The 20369-nt window shown below is 43.7% G+C and overlaps 1 protein-coding gene across 1 annotated transcript in view; it reads left to right on the top strand.

Annotated features, from left to right (window-relative positions):
• Positions 1 to 20369, top strand: part of LOC147906018 (haloacid dehalogenase-like hydrolase family protein) — a 279546-nt gene that overhangs the window by 89537 nt on the left and 169640 nt on the right. The window contains exons 16-18 of the mRNA XM_087383974.1: positions 13456 to 13578; positions 14715 to 14912; positions 15417 to 15521. Coding sequence (XP_087240100.1) covers positions 13456 to 13578; positions 14715 to 14912; positions 15417 to 15521 — 426 coding nt within the window. The remainder of the gene's footprint in view (positions 1 to 13455; positions 13579 to 14714; positions 14913 to 15416; positions 15522 to 20369) is intronic.

Here is a 20369-nt window from a genome sequence, read left to right as displayed (position 1 = left end):
TTTGCAAGAAAGAAACTTTGACCAACAATCCCAGAGCTAGATTGCCCCAGTGTCACACCTGAGACACCGTATTGGCCCCAAAACGTGGCGCCCCTTGCAGTATTTCTTTAATATTATAAGAGAGATCAAATTTTACAACAAAGCCAAAGCTTGGCCAATATCTGATAGATCAATCACTGAATACTGATAACAGAAACCTTGTGCAAAATCCTAGCAATCCAGGGTAGGACTCTGGGCAAGCACAAACAGATGAAGGGCATCAAGAGCAACCACTGACAACTCCCCGCGAACTGAAGGACAGCAAACCCTAATTGTCCCTAGGCATCTGGTAAGATCTCTGGACAAAGCAATAACTGAAAAACTGCAAGAACATCGCCTGGCTGAAAATTGCGATTGCAAAGGTTGGCTCTTCTGAACAAGGAGAACACTGTTTGCTACCTCTAGCTGGTCCAGGCTAGTAACAAGATGCTGAAATCCTCAGCAAAACTGTCCCAAACTGATGCAAAATAGTGGCAAACTCCTCCTGATAGGTGCAGCTGCAAACTGAAGTTCTCTGATGCAGTGAACTGAATACGGGCACCTCCAAATAGATCCCAGCAGCAACGATTCAGATACTGGCAGTTAGAAAACTCCAAGATCCACTCCAGACAGTTTCCCAGGTCAGAACAGGAGCATGCGATTGGGGAAAGGATAGCTGAAAGGGAGCAGAAGCATGCCTCCGGGAGAGAAGATGATTGAAGTTGGCGAGAGAGATGAAGAGAGCTGTCCAAGATTGCGACGAGAGAGAGAATGGTTGTGTGGAGGCCAGTAGAAAGGCTGCGTGAAGACCTGGAAGCTGGAACTGTAAGGGAGCTGGAGCAGGGCACCTAGAACTGGAGTGGAAGTTGTCTTGGAACAAATCGCACAATGGGAAGGAGAGCCTTGCATGTTCTTTTAAACATGTTGGGAAAGCACTGCTTTCTTGTGTTGCTCAAAATCACTTGTGCCATGTGGCCCTAAAAAGCTCTGCTTTAATCCAAAGGATTTTTGCCCCTTCTAACACTTTCCCCTTGGCCCTTGGCCTTAGGAATTTATTTACAACCTTGGCCCTTGGCCCTAGAAATTAATTTACAATATTGGCCCTTGGCCCTAACCATTAGTACACAAGGTTAGCTTTTTTTACCACTCTAGGGCTTAGGCTGTCACACGTAAAACCCTAATAAGCAAATTATCATAATCTCACGCCCCCATGACAAAACCTGTTCTTGATAGTGTCCTATTCAAGTCTTTGCAGTCAATGCACATGCGGTATGAACCGTCTTTCTTCTTTACCATGAATATTGGGGATGCAAAAGGAGAATTGCTATGAGAGATAAAATTTTTCTAATTCTCGCACCTGTGTTGCCATGAGGTTCTAGGACTATGGCACGATCAACATCGCTCCTTGGGGGCAACTGTGAAGGCATATGAGCAAACACATCTGCAATTTCTGCGTATCACATCCCTCAACATGGGAATGCTACGCTCCTGAGATAATGACACATTCATTATAGTGGCACACTCCCTCTTGACCTCCCTAGCCAGCTGCCTTGCTGAAATGCCCTGCAATTTAGGGCTGGAATACCATGCAATGTTACAGATCTACCCCTGTGGACAAAACTGAGTGACAAAGCATTTTAAGTCCATGCTGATTTTGCCCAATGATTTCAACCAGCCCAGGACAACATCTATTGGGCCCTATCCAATGCCAAGAGATCACCTTTAAATTCATAATCGTAAGAGAACTTGATCCTTGCATCCTAGCAACCATATCTGCTGATCATATGCTGTCCATTTTGCCACCTCTACTCTCAGCCCATGGTCCATTCAGTAGCAATCAGTCCCACCTTCTAGAACTTGGCTTACTGCCAGGTTCTAGGACTAATACATGATCAACATCACTCCTTGGGGGCAACTGTGAGGGCATATCAGCAAATACATCTGCAAATTCTGAGAGCAATTTCTGCATATCACATTCCTCAACACAGGAATGCTATGCTCCTGAGATAATGACGCATTTAGTGCATAGGTGGCACACTCCCTCTTGAGCTCCCTGTCCAGCTGCCTTACTGAAATGCCCTGCAATTTAGGGGTTGCAATACCATGCAATGTTACAGATCTACCCCTGTGGACAAATCTGAGTGACAAAGCATTTAAGTCCATGCTGATTTTGCCCAATGATTTCAACCAATCACAACCCAGGACAGCATCTATTGGGCCCATATCCAAAGCCAAGAGATCACCTACAAATTCATAATCATCAGAGAAGTTGATTCTTGCATCCTGCCAACCATATCTGCTAATCATATGCTGTCCATTTGCCACCTCTACTCTCAGTCCATGATCTATTCAGCAATCGGTCCCACCTTCCAGAACCTGGCTTACTGCCAGGTCCTAGGACTATGGCATGATCAACATTGCTCCTTGGGGGCAACTGTGAAAGCATATCAACAAACACATCTGCAAATTCTGAGAGCAATTTCTGCATATCACATTCCTCAACACGGGAATGCTACGCTCCTGAGATAATGACACATTTAGCGTATGGATGGCACACTTGCTTTTAAGCTCCCTGGCAGCTGCCTTGCTGAAATGCCCTGCAATTTAGCGGTTGCAATACCATGCAATGTTATAGAACCAGTCTTCCGCATCTTACACACATCTCGATGCTCAGAGGTCCATTTCTTCCCACACTTAGAGCACAAGTTTGCTGTCTTCCCATTATCCATTATGGCCCTGGTATACTGCTCAATTGTGATTTTTTATTTCCAGTAGTAGGCTTGTCTCTTGGCTGATGGCCTGTATGGCTTGGCATAGGGCATCTTACTCCTTGAAACACTTCTTAGCTCTGCCTGTTACATTCTTATCCTTGCTAGAATAATTTGGCTCAAATACTTCTACAAGCTGAACTGCCCTCTCAATAGTCTGAGGGTTAGGTGCCCTCACATTTGCCGCTAGGGAAGGACTCAATACATGAATTAAATGCAGCAGCTTCCCTTTTTCAGATATGTTTTGTATTAACAAGGAAAGGCTCTAGAAGCGTTGCAAGTACTCTTGGACCATACCGGTCTGCGACAATGCATAGAGCTCCATGAAGTACTGATCCAAGATGAGTGGGGATATGAAGGTAGTGACCATCAATTCTTTAAAACCCCTCCATGTGGTCGGCCTTTGAGGTGAATCCCTCATATGCCGCCACCACATGTGAGCATAATCCTGCATATGCATACGCGCAAAGATGATGCACTCCTAATCAGTCTCGGGGTAGAAGCAAAAGAGTCTTCTAGCTTCGTGAGCCACTCCTCCGAGTCATTGGGAGTGTGAGTGTTCCCTTTAAACTATGGAGTGAGAGCTTATCTTTCACGTCCTTGGCTGCATAGTTCTTGTTGTACCCACTAGAATATTAGAAATCCTCACTCTTGAGAGTCACATACTGAGAAAAAGGAATCTCATCATGCACATCCTTAGGCAAAGCCCGGTAAGAGCATAAGGCATCTGAAAGCATACCATCCATGGTCAATTGCTGCCCATTTCTAGCATTTTGCTGCATAGTAACCCCAACCGCTTGATGCACAGGCTACGTCTGGCTAAAAGTTTTCACTGTCGGAGCCATGGAACATGCACCCCTGGCTGAGTCTGACTCCAAAAGGCATCTCCATGAAAAGATGGAGCAGTAAAGGCCTAGGAAGAGGACTGACCTTGCTCCCGTGCAACCCAAAACCAGATCCAGGTATGATTAGTGGTGCAGTATTGAACGGATGTATACCCAAAGGTCGGCCCAGTATAGACGGCTCGGCCTGTGTAGAAGCAGAAAACTGTGAGCCAAAAGGTGGCCTGACATACGTCAAGAAAGTGCTCTACGGCATAGAAAAGGCATCACCCAAATCAAGATAATCCCCATGCTCGGGTACATGTAAGAGGCCCAAAAAAGGGTGCTCATAGGCACGGCGTGCATCAGCCTATAAACCCTCTGCGTGGGCCCAAAAACTCATCATGGCTCACCCTTTCCTACATAGCAATGGCCATATGTGATCTGCTGACCAATCTGCTGTCCCATCTAGGCTAGAGCGTTATCTTGCATAGCCATGGCCGTGGTAAGCTGCTGGCTGAACTGCTGTCCTATCTGGCGAAAAGTACTTTGGAGCATAGAATCAAGGGCATCCAAAAATTTTGCATGTGCTGCTTGTGCTTCCATAGATGCAGGAGAGAGAGGCTGGGTAGTAGGGATCTCTGTACCGCTAGTGGATGCACCCAATATGGAAGGCAATTGCTCATGCTAAGCAGCCTCATCACTGTCATGAAGTGACTCATGAGGGGCACGCTTGGGTGCCATGGAGAATTGTCATGGGAGGGTGGAATCTCGGATGCTTCCTACAAGGAAATCCCAATTTGATAAGCACGGCTGCCTCAACAAGCAAGTACAAATGCAGGCAAGGCAATGAAGTGGACTCGGAGAAATAGACAGAAAAACCCTGCTGTAATGAGCACTTGATATCATGTGTAGAATAACGAATAAGGCCGATGCAAAAGCTCGGGAGAAAGACCGACGAAGAGGCTTCGAAACAGAGCCAAAATGACTCCAAACAGGGTTTTGAAAAGCCCCTAACAGAGGCTGGAAAAGTTGACTTTGTGCCTCTCTCTCTCTCCTTTTTTTTATTATAAAGGGGGGTGGCCAATCAGGTCATATATGTGAGTTGAAACAGACTTACATATATCTTTTTTTTTAATTATACGATGAGACGATGGGGAGTAAATGTGGCATAGTAGCATGCATCAATTATGGAACTCCTGGCTAGTGGACCATTCATCAAATCACCCTTTCATATCTGGTGTCTACAGACTCTGTTCTATGTTTGGAGGTTGGAGATGGCCGTACCATTCCACAGGGAAGCAGATCAGTGTAGACTAGCCTCTTCAAGCGTGGTGGTCACAAGCATCCTTGTTCTGCAAGTTAGATCAAGGAGTATGCTTTTGATATGAGCTTCTTTCCCCCTTCCCCTTCCCCTTCTTTCCCTCTTCTTTCTCTTGCTAGCAGGCAATGGTTTGGTTTGACAAGGGGATAAGGATTCAAAAGGTGATTTTTTGGTCAAGCCAACTAGGGCTGACATTGCAGCACCCTCAGCCATCCTGATCTCCCTCTCTTATTAGGACAAACAGCAGGTATAGAAAGCTATTCTCTCCCTTCAAGATTGAGCAATGGTGGGTGCATTGTTGGCCACTCCCACAAGATGATGGGTTGGAATGAGGGTCTCGGCGAGTTTAGGCTGTAGTAAAAAAAAGAAACAAACACATGAGCTCATGGTGGGTGGAGAGGAATTTACAGCCCTCAAAATGGAAAATGAGAACTTTGAAAAGACCTGCTAAGCCAAACAAAAAAAGTTGAGTAGAATTATAGCTAAAACCAATGTCAGTAATATGTTGTCTCTGTGGTGGAAGCTCACTTCTATGCGATAGAAGTAGTAAAGAAAGAGAGTAAATAAACCATGGAACTGTCAAAGAGGAGTTGAAGATGAGGGATGCCACAACTTGAACTTTTTAAATGTAAAGGTGACATGATTGTTTCCTTTCCTAGTAAAGAAAGCTCATAGCACTTACCTTGGTTGCACATGTATCAGCACCACGGAGCTAAACTTTGACTCAAGGTGGGATAACCATGTGAAAACCAGAAAAATCAAAAGATCCACCATACACGTGGTGTTACGCTCTAGCCGAGGTAGCATGACCTCGAAAGAATCAGTCGACATTTCCCTTTAAGGATCTATGTTTGTAATATATTTGTTTGCGCTTCATGTAAATGATCAGGAGGGAATTAATGTCAAGGTCCTAGGTGAGGGTTGATAGCACCAGACTAGGTGGATCTAAGGGCCAAGGCTAAGGGCCTAATGCAAGAAATGTGCCTAGGGGCAAAGGAAATTAAAGCATCCCAAGAGAGGGGTGAAATGCTGCATTAGTAAGGCCCTATAATGATGACATGTGGCATCTAGATCCACCTAGGGAGATGGGGCTTGTTGAAGCTAGTGAGAGGTGAGAATGAGCTTTCACGTATGTTTTAATTCGAATTCTCTGTTAGCTCTCACGTTTCAACAAGAAAGGCTGGGTGGAACAATATCGGTGCTACTCCCGTGATCTGCAGTAGGAAATAGAGAAGGTAGTTAACAATTGGTATCAGAGCCAAAAGGCTAGGTGAGAGAGAGGATCTGGGTGACGGAAGATCAGAGCTCCAGGAAGAGATCAAGTGATGGACGAATTTTGATCTAATGATATGAGAAGTGCATCGTGAGCGTCAGTCGAGCTCTCTTGCAGCGTGATCTAACGGAACGGGAAGGGGTTCATGAGCTGTGACGAGAGCTACGAACGGTCTATTCTTTGTTGAATCGTAATGAAGTCAAAAGCATCTCCAGACTAGGAAGTCATGTATGAAGGACTGGTCGTGGATTTGCCTGTAGATAGAAGAACTGTGTAACAAGGGTGACGACGTATCTGTTCGGTGGTGCTCCCGCGTTGGCTTAATAGGAGCTCGTATTACGGGAGACCTGCGAATCGATACGTGATTGACGAAATTGGGAGGGGTTGTTGCCGGTGACGATGAACGACGTGGTGGTCCTCCCGCAGTGTTTCTAGTATCTGCTCGGGCCTAACAGGGGCTCGTATGATATGTTACGTGGCTGACTACATTTTGGCGCACTTACAGTCAGAGCCTCCAAGGTCGTGTAGGCAGAGATTACGGATGTTACGGAAGACTTGTGAGACTATGGAAAAAAAAAAAAAGACGATCAATGTCTGTTCCGTCGTAAATCCTGCGCCTACGTTCTCTGGCTCATAGTAAAATTTAACCTGTTTTCCAACGCACTCACAGTCATAGCCTTTTAAGGCCACGCAGCGGAGATGGATTCCAGATAGAGGAGCATATCATTTGCGAGCAAGCAGTATGTGGAGGCTGCAGGCTTCGGGGATTCGAGTTTGTGGAGCTGAGACAGGAGTGATTGACCAGGGAGCTTTCTTTGGCCTTTCCTGATTTAGTTTTGTTGATGCTCCGCTTGCATGAAGAGGTTTTGTTAATAATTAGTCTGCATGAAGGTTTGATGCTGTAGCAGGGACAGATTATGCTTGAGACTATGCCTATGTATTTCAGTCTGAGTTGACTTGCAGAAATTTCCCTAGTATAGGAAAAAGCGGGATTCGGGATATATGCTTGTATCAAATGCCTGGTTAGTGTGAATTTGGGATTGCAGGTATTCCCTAGTATAGGGAATTGTGTCAGAGTGTCAGCACACTGAATTGTGTCAGTTTGTAAATATAGTGTTCTAGCGGTGTTTTAAAAAAAAACAAAACAAAACAAAACAGCCATTGAACTAAATGAAAGCAGAAGAAGGGGCTTCCAGGAGGGACCCTAGTGAGTCAGGAGTCCGGCCGACCCAGCAGGTGTCGCGCCCAGGAGCTCACACCTTATCTGGCAGGATTGCATTACTTGAGGATGCCTTGCAGCAATTATTAGCGCAAGAGTTACAGACAAATGCAGGGCAGTCTGAACTTAGAAGAGCAATACATAGTATGTCTGCCAGACCTTCTCGAGAGCAGAAAGGAAAGGCTCCAATGGAACCGGAGTCTAGTGTCCATACGGTCGAGCCTAGGAAGGCTAAAGTACTAAATATTGCCAATTACAGGCCGGAAAAGTATTCTAGTCGGATGAATGACCGTAGCTCCGATGTCATTGAGACCTCGTTACACAAATGGGACGAGGCGTTTGCCATTTGTGAAATCAGAAATGACATCAAGAAGATCCGCGAGGCCACCCACATGTTTAGTGAGGCAGCGGATCGGTGGTGGATTAAGCAACAAAAAGATGGTATAGCATCCACTACCTGGGAGGGGTTTAAAAGAGAATTCAGGAAACACTTCTTATCTCCTGACGAAGCATCCTGAGCTTGGGATCAATATAGGAACCTTCGTCAGAGAAATTTGTCAGTGGCAGAATACACTGATAAGTTTCAAGAGAGCGTAATGAAAGTCGATGAACCCCTGCCTCAATCAATCCAAGTGAAAGATTTCATATTTGGATTGAATGATCGGATAAAAATGGAAGTTCGGGCTAAGTACGCGAACACCTTAGATGATGCAATAGCCATAGCCCTGAACTATGAGGATGCCAAGGGCAGTAGGCCAAGTGGGTTTGCACAGGTCGGAACCTAGTATGGATACCAAAAGAAATCTGGGTTTAAGAAGAAATGGATTAGTAAAGGGAGTGGTTCTCAGCTGAGTGGTCAAGCCAAGCAGGCGAAACCAGCTGAAACTCCTAAACCAAGTACCACCATTGGAGTGAAGAGGAAAGTAACCCCAATGGCAGCCCGGGCTTGGTCAAAGTCTCCCTTAAACCCAGAATAAAGAGAAAAAGCGAGGAAAGAAGGCTTATGTTTCGGTTGCCTTCAGCCTCATCAGTGGAAGGATTGTCCACGTAATAAGGATCGTCGGATGGCTGAGATGGTAGTCTCAGAATGCGACGTGGAAATGGAGGGAAGTCCCAGAACGGAAGAGATGCAGATTCAGCTAGCGGGATCTTCTCAAAGGTCAGTACCTTGTTTGTTATGTGTGTCTGTTGCTAAGCTAGTAACGAGTGCACCTAATAACATCCTATCTAAGCCTGCAGCAACGGGGTATACAGCCTTCAATGATACGGAGTTAATTAAAATGAAAGGGCAAGTGGCCAATCATGATGTCATTGTGTTGTTTGACTAAGCGTCAACTCACAATGTGATTAATTCCAAGCTCGTAAAGAGGCTGAAGTTAAAGACAAGTCCATCTGACTATGCGTATACAGTCAGGATGGCAGATGGAAGTTCAACTGAAGTATGGAACCAAAGGGTTACCCAGTTGGAGCTTCGTATTCAGGACTATGCTGAGAAGCTTGATTTTGAAATGACCAAGCTTGCTCATGCAGATATAGCCCTGGGTATGGCGTGGCATTCTAGGAAGAATCCAACCATTGATTGGACAAAGCACGTATATCAATTCAAGATGAATGATGTGCTTTATGTCTTGCGAGGTGAAAAAGATGTACCTCAGGGACCGTTGGTTTCCGTGATGGAAATCCGAAAAGCTCAAGAAGAGTTTTTATTCCTTTGCACAGCATCGGTAGAGCCGGTTTATGATTCTTCGGCTAGCACTGATGTTACGCAAAATGGTGAGAGGACCAAGCTGGCTAATCTTATAACAGAGGAGTTCTCTGAATGTTTTAGAGATGAGTTACCTTATGGGTTACCTCTAGAGCAGAATGTTCAGCATAAGATTGAACTGATCCCGGGGGCAGAACCTGTAAATAGACCTCCCTATAGAATGAGTTTTACTGAGGAGGCAGAGGTGTGTAGACAACTGAAAGAATACCTCAAGTTGGGGCAGATTCAACCAAGTTTCTCACCTTTTGCTTCACCAATGATATTAAAGAAGAAAAAGGATGATACGTTTCGCCTCTGTATACTCACTGTTAAGCACAGGTATCCGATGGCTCGGATTGATGATTTGCTAGATGCATTACATGGAGCCGTGATTTTCAGCAAGATAGATCTTAAGTGTGGCTACCATCAGATCCGGATTAGAGCCGAGGATGTGCATAAAACCGCTTTCAGAAGCAGGTTTGGTCATTATGAGTTTTTGGTAATGCCCTTCGAACTTACCAATGCTCCAGTGACATTCGTCATGCTTATGAACGATTTACTACGTCCGTATATCGGAAAGTTTGTAGTACATTTTATTGACGATATTCTAGTGTTCAGTAAAAGTATTACTAAGCACTAAGCATCGTGAACACTTAAGAATAGTGTTCAATACTTTGAGGAAAGCGAGTCTTTATGTAAATAAAAAGAAAACTATACTGTGTATGGTTAGAATTGAATATTTAGGATTCATAATTACTCCAGAGGGGGTAGAAATGGATCCAAAGAAAGTGGCTGCAATACTAACTTGGCCAATCCCTCAGAGTCTGACCGCATTGCGATCATTCTTGGGATTTGTCCTATTTTATAGAAGGCATATCAAAGGATATTCCGAAATAGTATCGCCATTGACTGATCTGACCTCAGATAAAGTACCTTTTATATGGGGACAAAATCAACAAGAAAGTTTTAACACCATAAAACAAGCTGTGGTCACAGGACCGGTGTTAAAAATAGTTGATCCCCAGAAACCGTTGTTCTTGGAAACTTATGCAAGTGGCATCGCGGTAGGAGCAGTTCTCCTTCAAGAGGGAAGGCAAGTAGCCTTTGAAAGCAAGAAGCTTTCTCCCTCTTAGCGAAATTAGCCAACTCATGAATTGGAGTTGTATGCTGTTATCCATGCTTTGAAAACATGGAGGCATTATTTATATGGTTCAGAGTTTTATGTGGATGTGGATCATGATACTCTGAAACATTTTTGTAAACAGCTTGACTCGAGGGGCCGCCAAGTTAGGTGGGCAGAGCTCATGCAGGAGTTTAATTTAACGATTCGGTACCGAAGATGAAAAGATAATAAAGTTGTTGATGCGTTGTCTCGCATTATGCACAATATGAGTTTTACGGTATTAGAGAGTGCTCTAATGACCGAGATTAGAGAAACTCAAAAGGTGGACGAGTTTGTCTAGAGCTTATGGCCTAAAGCTCATGTGTTTAGACCCGGGGAAAATGAAAAGAATGACCTGGGATCCAGAAAAGGCCAAACTTATGCAAGATATACCATAAGGGATGGTATGCTGAAAAGAAATGGCAAGGTAGTAGTACCTAGTCAGAATGATCTCAGGCAGAGAGTCATTCGACAGTGCCATGATAGCCCATGTGCGGGACATCCAGGGGTTGAAAAGACATATGATCTCATGAAGCGAGATTTCTTTTGGCCAAAGATGAAAAAGCATATTCATGAATATGTGACACGGTGTTTCTCGTGTCAGGTAAGTAAGGCCGAGCGGGTGAAGTCACCCGGACTTTTACAGCCCTTGGAAATACCACTGAGTAAGTGGGAGAGCATTTCCATGGACTTTATTATAGGGCTGCCTACGACACAAGGAGGGTATGATTCTATCCTTGTGGTGGTTGATCGTCTAACCAAGATGGCTCACTTCATTCCGAATAGAGAGTTTGTTAGTGCCCCGCAAGTAGCGGATTTGTTTATTAGACATATATTTCATCTGCATGGATTGCCTAGATCCATAGTGTCAGACAGAGATGTCAGATTTACCGGTCATTTTTGGACCGCGGTATTTGAGACACTAAGGACTGAGTTGGGAATGAGTAGTGGGGATCATCCTGAGACGGATGGTCAGACGGAGAGAGTCAACTAGACTTTAGAGGATATGCTGAGGGCATATGTGTCATTGAGGCAACATACGTGGGACAAGTGGTTGCCGTTGTTAGAGTTGGCTACAATGATAGAAAACATTCCTCTATCGGGTTCAGTCCGTTTGAGCTGAACTATGGTTATAGACTAGCGAATTCAACTATAGTTGGAGTACCTCAGAAAGTGCCAGCGAACTTTGTGGTTCAGATGCGGGAGATGCTAGCACTTGCGAGAGAGAATATCCGCCAGGCTATGGATAGAGCCAAGGTGTATGCGGATGAAAAGCGGTCTATAAGAGTATTTAAGGAAGGAGAAAAAGTTTTTCTCAGAGTTCCTTCGCACTCGAAGTCGTTAACTTCAGGAGAGTGTGCTAAGTTATCACCTCGATACTGTGGGCCGTGGTTAATTCTAAAGAGAATAGGCAAGGTAGCCTATAAATTAGAATTGCCACAGGGGTGTAAGGTGCACCCGGTTTTTCATGTTTCGCGCTTAAAGAAATTTTTACATACAGGTGACTCACTAATCGAAGGTGTGGTTTTGTTTCAGGAGATAGAGGATAATGCGAGGCGCAAACCAACAAGAATCCTGGACCGAGGAACAATGCAAATACGAAATCGGAAGATACCCACGGTGTTGGTTGCATGGCATGGTCAGCCTCTATTCGAACCTACCTGGGAATCCATATAGCAGTTGCGGAGAATGTTCCCAGACTTTATCATCGAGGACGCTGATGTCTGAAGAGGGAAGGAATGTTACACTCTAGCGGAGGTAGCATGACCTCAGAAGAATCAGTCGACATGTCCCTTTAAGGATCTACGTTTGTAATATATTTGTTTGCGCTTCATGTAAATGATCGGGAGGGAATTAATGTCAAGGTCCTAGGTGAGGGTTGATAGCACCAGACTAGGTGGATCTAAGGCTAAGGGCCTAATGCAAGAAATGGGCCTAGGGGCAAAGGAAATTAAAGCATCCCAAGAGAGGGGTGAAATGTTGCATTAGTAAGGCCCTATAATGATGACATGTGGCATGTAGATCCATCTAGGGAGATGGGGCTTGTTGAAGCTAGTGAGAGGTGAGAATGAGCTTTCATGTATGTTTTGAATTCGAATTCTCTGTTAGCTCTCACGTTTCAGCAAGAAAGGCTGGGTGGAACAATATCAGTGCTACTCCCGTGATCTGCAGTAGGAAATAGAGAAGGTAGTTAACACGTGGACAAGTAGACACAGCTACAGGAAACCAGCCCAGAATGAGTAACGACAAGAAGTCAGAGTGTTATCCATACAAAAAGAAGATGTGTCTGAAAAGCCTTGTAGTGGTATTGAGCTTCCCACAAACCTCTTTGACAGAAAGTATATAAACAATCATTGCTTGATACCAACAAGGCAAACCCATCTGGTGAGGATGTAATCTTTTCACACGGCTTGTCAAAAAGCTCAACAACCATTCTTTGAAAGGATACTTTATCATGTTAACCCATGTCATAATTGACCATATACTGACTAGGATTTCACACACAAAACACACACATCGCATAGATTTTTGGATTACATTAAACAATTCTACAGTCTAGGTGAAGTTATTTGAGAATAACATCCATGCATGATCGTGTTACATTTAATTGGGATGCGATTAAAGTTTGCCTAGATTCATATATTGGAAAATTTGACGTGTTAGCAGAATTGTTTTTGTCCATATGAGGTATGGGACACATTATGATTATTTTGCTGACATGACTGACACTTTGAAGCACTTTATTCAGGCCATCATTTCCTAGGTGTGTATTCAAATGAGATCATCATATGCTCGATTTGTTTTATATAAGAAACTAGCAGAGGATGGTGCTCTTGGAGTACTATTATTGCCTTCTTGGTCTACTGTTTTCCACAGCCTTACATTTTGTACATTCTAAATTTTTGTGTATTGAATGAGATCATCATATGCTAGATTTATTTCAAACAAGAAACTAGCAGAGGATGGTGCCCTTGGTGTACTATCATATTCCAATTGGTCTACGGTTTCTCAATCTTACATCTGTACATTCTAAGTTTTTGTGAATTGCACGTTTAGCAAACTGCTTACGGATAACTTGATCTCTAAACCTTGTGAGTTCACTTGTACGATTGACTTATATGGCAGGTTGTGAATGATGGTGATATGGTGATGTGGCGGCAGCTTGGTGTAAACTCATGGCCCACTCTTATAGTCGTTAGTCCTAAGGGGAAGCTTCTTGCTATGCTGTCCGGAGAGGGTCATCGTAAGGTGCAATTTTTTGTATTCTTCTTTTCAGCTTTTTGAAAAGGAAATAATATCATTAGTCCATGTTAATTGTTAACTTTTGAATACTTAAAAGTTCTTATGTAAAAGTGGTACTTGAGGTTGACTGACCTTTTACAATGTGGTATACTGTTATTAGAAATATTTAATGAATGTGAATGGTTTGCCTACATATAACCCAACCAGACAGTATCAGAATTCGTATATGACAACCGTTTGAAAGAGGCAGGGAAAATTCTTTAAAAGTAAGTCATTTGGATGTGTGATTGTGTGTTGTTTCTGCAACTAATTAAACTACTTATCTGTTCTTCAGTAGTGGTGTTCATGTAGGTGATCTTTTGGAATAACATGGGTGTGGATTTTAGAGCTGCTTATTCACTTAGGTAAAATTTTGTATGTCCACCTGCACTGGTTCAATATGTGATTATTTTTCAGTGATTGCAAGAGACTTCCACGTCGATCCAGACTCCAATCATTTCTTTCAACCTGGAAGATATACCTGTAACAATCTCGACAAACAGAAACTGTGGTGACCTTGCTGATTGAGATATGATGCATTCCTTGCAAAATCTTGTGGGATGATCGTACATGATCTCATCAAACTGAATTTGCAACTTCAGTTTATACAAGGTCACAAATAAAGGGGAAGCGCTTTTGTTAACAAACTGTGCAGCGATAGTTGTTAAGAATATAGAAATGGAGAGTAAGATAACCTTTATCGGTTGCTTAGGATTAGATATACTTAGAAGCTTGGTTGCTGCTGATTCCCTTTTATTGCATTATCATTTTGGAAATTTTGTTACTTGGACATACTGGATTATTATGTCTGACTATCCTCCCATTTGTTTGATAGTTGAACAAGGCCCTGTGAAATAGATGGGGCTCAAGCTGGCATGTTACCTATATTTCATTCTTTTTCTCTCCATGAGATATTGATGCACTTTTAGGGGTCTCAATGGACCATGTGTTTCTTGTCAGATACCACTTTGGCATTTTTTTTTGGTTTCTTTTTTCTGCCTTTCTTCGGTATTTGTTTGTAATGTGATCGTGTTATCATATCATGTTATGTTTCTTTCTTTCAAGGCTGCTGCACTAATAGCTATTTATGCTCAATTATTCAGGACCTAGATGATTTGGTGAATGCGGCTCTTCAGTATTATGGGGAAAAAAAGCTGTTAGATAGTCGCCCCATACCTGAGGTTTTGGAGAAAGATAAAGATGCTCGGCTGGTATCCTCACCTCTGAAGTTTCCAGGAAAACTTACAACAGACCTTGCAAATCGACGACTCTTTATATCAGATAGCAACCATCACAGAATTGTGGGTTATTGAGCTTTGGACCTGTCGTCTTTCTGCATGTATGTAGTTTTGATAATGAAGGCTAGAAGGCGTGGTCATATATTTCTTGCATATGAATACACTTCTCTGTGAGGGGCAAGGGTTATTAACGGATGTGGACTACATGGGTATGTTGAACATCATCTTGTTACTTTATGGGGACATGGTGAACTTTGTCTATAAATACAAAACTTTGAGACACAAATAACAATGGTTTGGGAGATTTGCCAACACTGTTGTTTTGGCAGATACTCACATTCCTCTATAATGACTCACAGCACCCTTCAGTTGCTTATCCTGACTGAATAAGAATCAAACAGGTTTTTTTTAACTTAAGTTAATGTGCAGGATTTATCAGCTAGATTTTCCAGTTTAGGTCATGGTTTGAGAGATTTAACCCTTTTAATGCTTGAATTCAATTCTGTGCTCTCATTTCGATCTTGCCTTTATAAAAATTCCTACCTGAATATTGAGCCAATAATGCAGGTTATTACTGATCTTGAGGGGAATTTCATACAACAAATTGGAGGAATGGGTGGTGAAGGTCTTCGGGACGGATCGTTTGAGGATGCTGCTTTCAACAGGCCTCAAGTAAGGAAATTACAGATATGAATTTCCCTTGTTGTTGAGTGCTGGTGCATCTGATGCTTTGTGCTGTAAATGCCTTTCTTCTTTTGTTCAATAGATTTTTTATGCAGTGAAACATCAATACTCTCTTTTTTATGCTTTTATAGAACTGGAAATAGAACAATGAGAAGGTTTAGAAAGAATTGTGTCAACATAGATTCCCTGGTCCATGACTCCTTTCCTTCCTTGACTCCTCTCATGATATATAGTTGCAGTTTGGAATCGGTCTTCCCATCCCAACAGCTCTCTTCCCTCTTTCCAGATTGGAAACTCTGTTTTCCAGGAATTTCTATAATTCATCCAGTTCTGAAAAGATAGCCATGAGTGAGCTTGGTGAATGCAGACATAGAGGAGTAGATCTATGTGAAACAACCTCTAATGGCTTCCTTCAATGCACTATGACATAAACGCATGTTTTCTAATTCCCAATTGAAATTGTGGCTTACTTGAAGAAAACTCTTTGGGCACTTGGAATGTCATCCCAATCAGAGGCGAAAACATGGAGGATCCATAGTCTGCGAATATGAACTCAAGATCAGAGATTCGCATCATCCCTCTTAAGGCAAGAAGCCAAATTGTACAATAGAGGGCCTTCAAGCTGAGCAAGCCATTGATTTCTGATGTAAGGTACATGTTTTATGGAATCCAATAAGGTGGTGAATGGTTATGCACACCTGCAGCACAATGGTTGATCATGACTGCTGGAGTACAGGTCTAGGATTGGAAGGTATAGTTGTATGAATGGTGTACATGTAAGCGTGTGCACGCACCGCGAGGCAACCTCGGGTGCGGGGTCCCAAACCCACCCCATAGCCAGGCTGTAGCCTCTCTCTCTTCTTAAAAAGTCCCGGGAGAGAGGGGTTCAAGTGCCAATATATTCAAGGGCCATACAAGCCCATATTTGCATATGGGATTAGTTACCCCACAAATGTACACTTGTAAACAGCGCGTGAGTCCCTTAAAACAAACTATGCTTCTGAGGGGTGAAGGCCACACCTTCAACACCCCTGTGGACAAACCCCGAGGTACAACTGGCCAAACGAAGGGTGACTCCCAACCAAATCAAGGTGGGGTCAACCAAACAGCCTCGTGAGACAAACCAAAGCCCATGCAAGCAAAGAGCCATGGGTAGCCGTCCCCAAAGACCACAAGGAGAGCCGCCATATGAGCATTCAAGTAAGCCGCCGGCGCAGTAATGTCAAATCACGTTGCACTTAAAGTCGCTGCATGGATCGTAACAATCCACTCCTGTAGAGCCTGTGATTGCCACGTATCGCCCATGTGAGGGCCGCGGCAAAATCCTTCACATTCCGCAGCTTGACCGACTGCTTTGATACCATGTAAGTGCTTTTGCACGCGCCGAGTGTTAGCCTCGGGTGCAAGGTCCCAAACCCGTCCTATAGCCAGGTTGTAGCCTCTCTCTCTTCCCAAAAAAACCCAGGAGGGATATGAGAAAGAGGGGTTTAAGAGCCAATATATTCAAGGGCCACACAAGCCCATATTTGCATATGGGGTTAGTTACCCACAAATGTACACATGCAAATAGCCTGCGAGTCCTTTCAAATAAGCCATGCCCCTCTAGCCAAACGTTGGGTGTAAGGCCACCACCTCCAACAGTACGTCATTGGAGTACGGTCACAAACAGATGATTATAATTGTGGCGCAAGGCAAAAAGCAAACACATGTTGCACATATGCAAAGATGTCTAATATACTCCATATAACTCATGGCACTGGACCATAGAAAAGTCATAATAGAACATGTGCCACAACGGGTTATGACTAAATTGAGAGACATGCATTCAACAATCTTTAGATGGAGCCACCGTATGTATGTATGTATGTATGTATTTGTCTCTCTCTCTCTCTCTCTCTCTCTCTCTCTCCCTCTCCCCCCCGCCTTCTCTCTCTCTATATATATATACACACACTTTTTTTTTTGTGAGAAGAAATATTTTATTGCTGTAAAATAATTGCATTCATAGTTACTTCAAAGTGGAGTAACTACTACTCAATTGAAAATCTCAGTATAAGCTGTATATACATCATGATCAATCAAATGACTCTGGCAGCAATCATAGAATGGTTGCTGCAGAGATCATTTGAAAAAAACAAAAGATGAAAAAAGAGGATTACCAAAGACTCTATGATTTCTGTCCATCCATAGAGTCCACAGTGGTAGGTCTGGCAACTCTACCCATACTGGGATGTTTGTTGATCTGGGCTTAGCAAGAGAGACCTCGGCGGACCAATATTCCAAATATAGGGGCTGGTTTCTTAAAGTTCACAGTCCCGAATGCATGGCTTTATATGCCATTTACTCCTTTTCAAAAACAAGAAGAGATAATATCCTTTCCTAAGGACCTTAACACAACTATATCCTTTGCTTAGGAGCTTGTCACAACTATATCTTTTACTTACATAGTTGGTGTTTCAAAAACAAGAAGAGATAATATCCTTTCCTAAGGACCTTAACACAACTATATCCTTTACTTAGGAGCTTGTCACAACTATATCTTTTACTTACCTAGTTGGTGCGGATCCAATTCTCAATGAAGACAGCAAGTGGTCGAAAGAAAGAAAGAAAGTTAATGAAAGTCTTCGGAAGATTGATGGGTCTATGAGACTGTGAAAATCCTGATACAACAAGCTGTGGTAGTGGAGCTACTAAACGAGCATCCATACCAATGCAAAATGCAAAAATAAAAAATGGTAGACTAAGTCCTAAGTACAACATAGTCATGTCGATGGTTGACTATATATCAATCTCAACATCGTCATCAATATCATCATCATCATCGGCAGTAGCAAGATATCAAGATGGATGAGGTAGTGGAGGCATGAAGTCGGCAATAGAGTGCTGTCGACCACTAAGAGCTGTGGTCCTGGCACGTCTCCTGGTCATAGCTCTGCGTCTCACCAGGGCTACTGTGACCCGCGTCGATCGGCGGATTCTGACTCTAAACAAGGAGGGGATGTCCCTAAGTGTGATCTGCTGACCTCGTGTGATAAAAGGGGATGCATGTTGTACTGGAAGGGAGGTAGTCTATCCATTTGGAGCCCAAATCACTCAAACCATCTCTCTGTACGTGCATACCAACACCTTTTGTCTCCTCCTGCTACAAGTGCCATAGAAGAGAATAGAGCTATCCATGGTAGCCTGCTACGCCGCGAGGTATAATCCCCATATTACCTAACTGGGTACAGATACGTGATGACCTGAATTGCAGCATCTAGCTATAAAGGGGGTGACCCAAACTCAGCCTGAAAGATTTGGTGAGGAACGGATGACTTACCATGAATCATCCGTGAGAACATGAGAACTTGTAGCCGCTCCACACGTGCCCACTCTATATCAGACAAGTCTGGCCTCCAACAAGGGTTGCCGTACATCCCTGCCGGGCGAAACCAAGGAGTCAAAAAGCAACCCCTCGGTGCGTGGATCGTGAAAGTGTGAGCGGAAGCACTACCTCTCTAGTCTGGCCAATGAAGCATACCCTCTACTTAAGTGTGCCTACATCGCGGGTCTCATAGTGAAGCTAGGTCTGGAGAAGATAACCCCAAGATAAGTGTATGATGAAACTACCTCGACAGATGACCCCTCAAATGTGAACTGCTCTTGACGCATGATGGCTCGAGATGTATTCAAGATCATGACCTTGGTTTTACCCAGGTTGACCTTCAAATCATGAGACTCACAAAAGGACTGTAGTGCATCTAGGTGTCTCTAAAGCCCCTCTGCTGAGGAAGACAAGAGAGCCACGTCATCTGGATCAGCGTGCCCGCAAGAGAGCAACCTACACGCCCCTGTGTCTGCATCACTATCTCAAGCTCATCAATGTAGAGGCCAAAGAAGGTAGGCGACAAAGGACACTCTCGTTTGACCCCGATGGTGCTCATGATCTTGTCTGTCCACCCGAATCCTGCCCGAACTCTGTTTGAAACTCTCTCGTAAAGTGCCATGACAACCCAAATGATCTCTTGGTCATAACCCAAGTCCTGTAGGCGCCATATGAGGCGGACTCTCGGAACCGTGTCAAACGCCTTGCGAAAATCCACAAAGCAACAATAAATCTCTGCTTCCATGACCTCACCTTCTCGATGATACATCTAAGCATGAGAATGTGGTCCATGGTTCCATGATCACGTCGGAATCCGCCGGCCTGTCCTGCTGCTCTAAGTCCTCGACACTCTGCAAGTCTGCTAACCTCGGAGTCAAGTACTAATGCATAAATCTTTGACATGACATGTCCGATCATAACGGTCCTGTAGTTCTCCGGGCTCGTGGGATCCCCTGCCTTGTAGATGGGTGAGATAGTGTTAATGGTCTAAGTGTGCGGAAATCCCAAACAAACAGCTTCATTAAAAAGCTTTGCTAAGATCAGGGCTAGGAGGTTAATCCCATATGAAATGAACTCAATGCATAGCCCCTCATGATCCTTCGCTCGACCATTATGAAGTTTCATTACGGCATCCTTTACCCCTCCTCTAGTGAAGAGGGTGCAGGATGTGGGACGAGGCATGTGTGAGCGGTTAGGGACTGGCTGATTTGGGATGTCATAAAGTGTGCGTGCATAATCAAACCAAATCTGAGTGTCAGTGAGTGGCGGAGGGGACCTTCCTTCTAGAATTCTCCGCTAGAAGTCCTTAGAGTTCTTACTAAACAAAATGTTCAGTAGCTCCTCCTCGTTCCGACGAACGAAGTCTACTTTTTCCTCCATACTAGTCGACAGTATTCGCGTTGCGTATCTAGTGCACTCGGAAGAATATTTTTGGTTTCGAATCTGAGTTGACAAGCGTAAAGCCTTACCGT

The sequence above is a fragment of the Dipteris shenzhenensis genome, chromosome 1, assembly GCF_047967505.1.
Source record: "Dipteris shenzhenensis isolate YYH24624 ecotype China chromosome 1, Dip_SZ_1.0, whole genome shotgun sequence".
Lineage (NCBI taxonomy): Eukaryota > Viridiplantae > Streptophyta > Polypodiopsida > Gleicheniales > Dipteridaceae > Dipteris > Dipteris shenzhenensis.
Note: the sequence above shows the minus strand (reverse complement) of the source record. Positions and strands in the feature narration are given on the sequence as shown.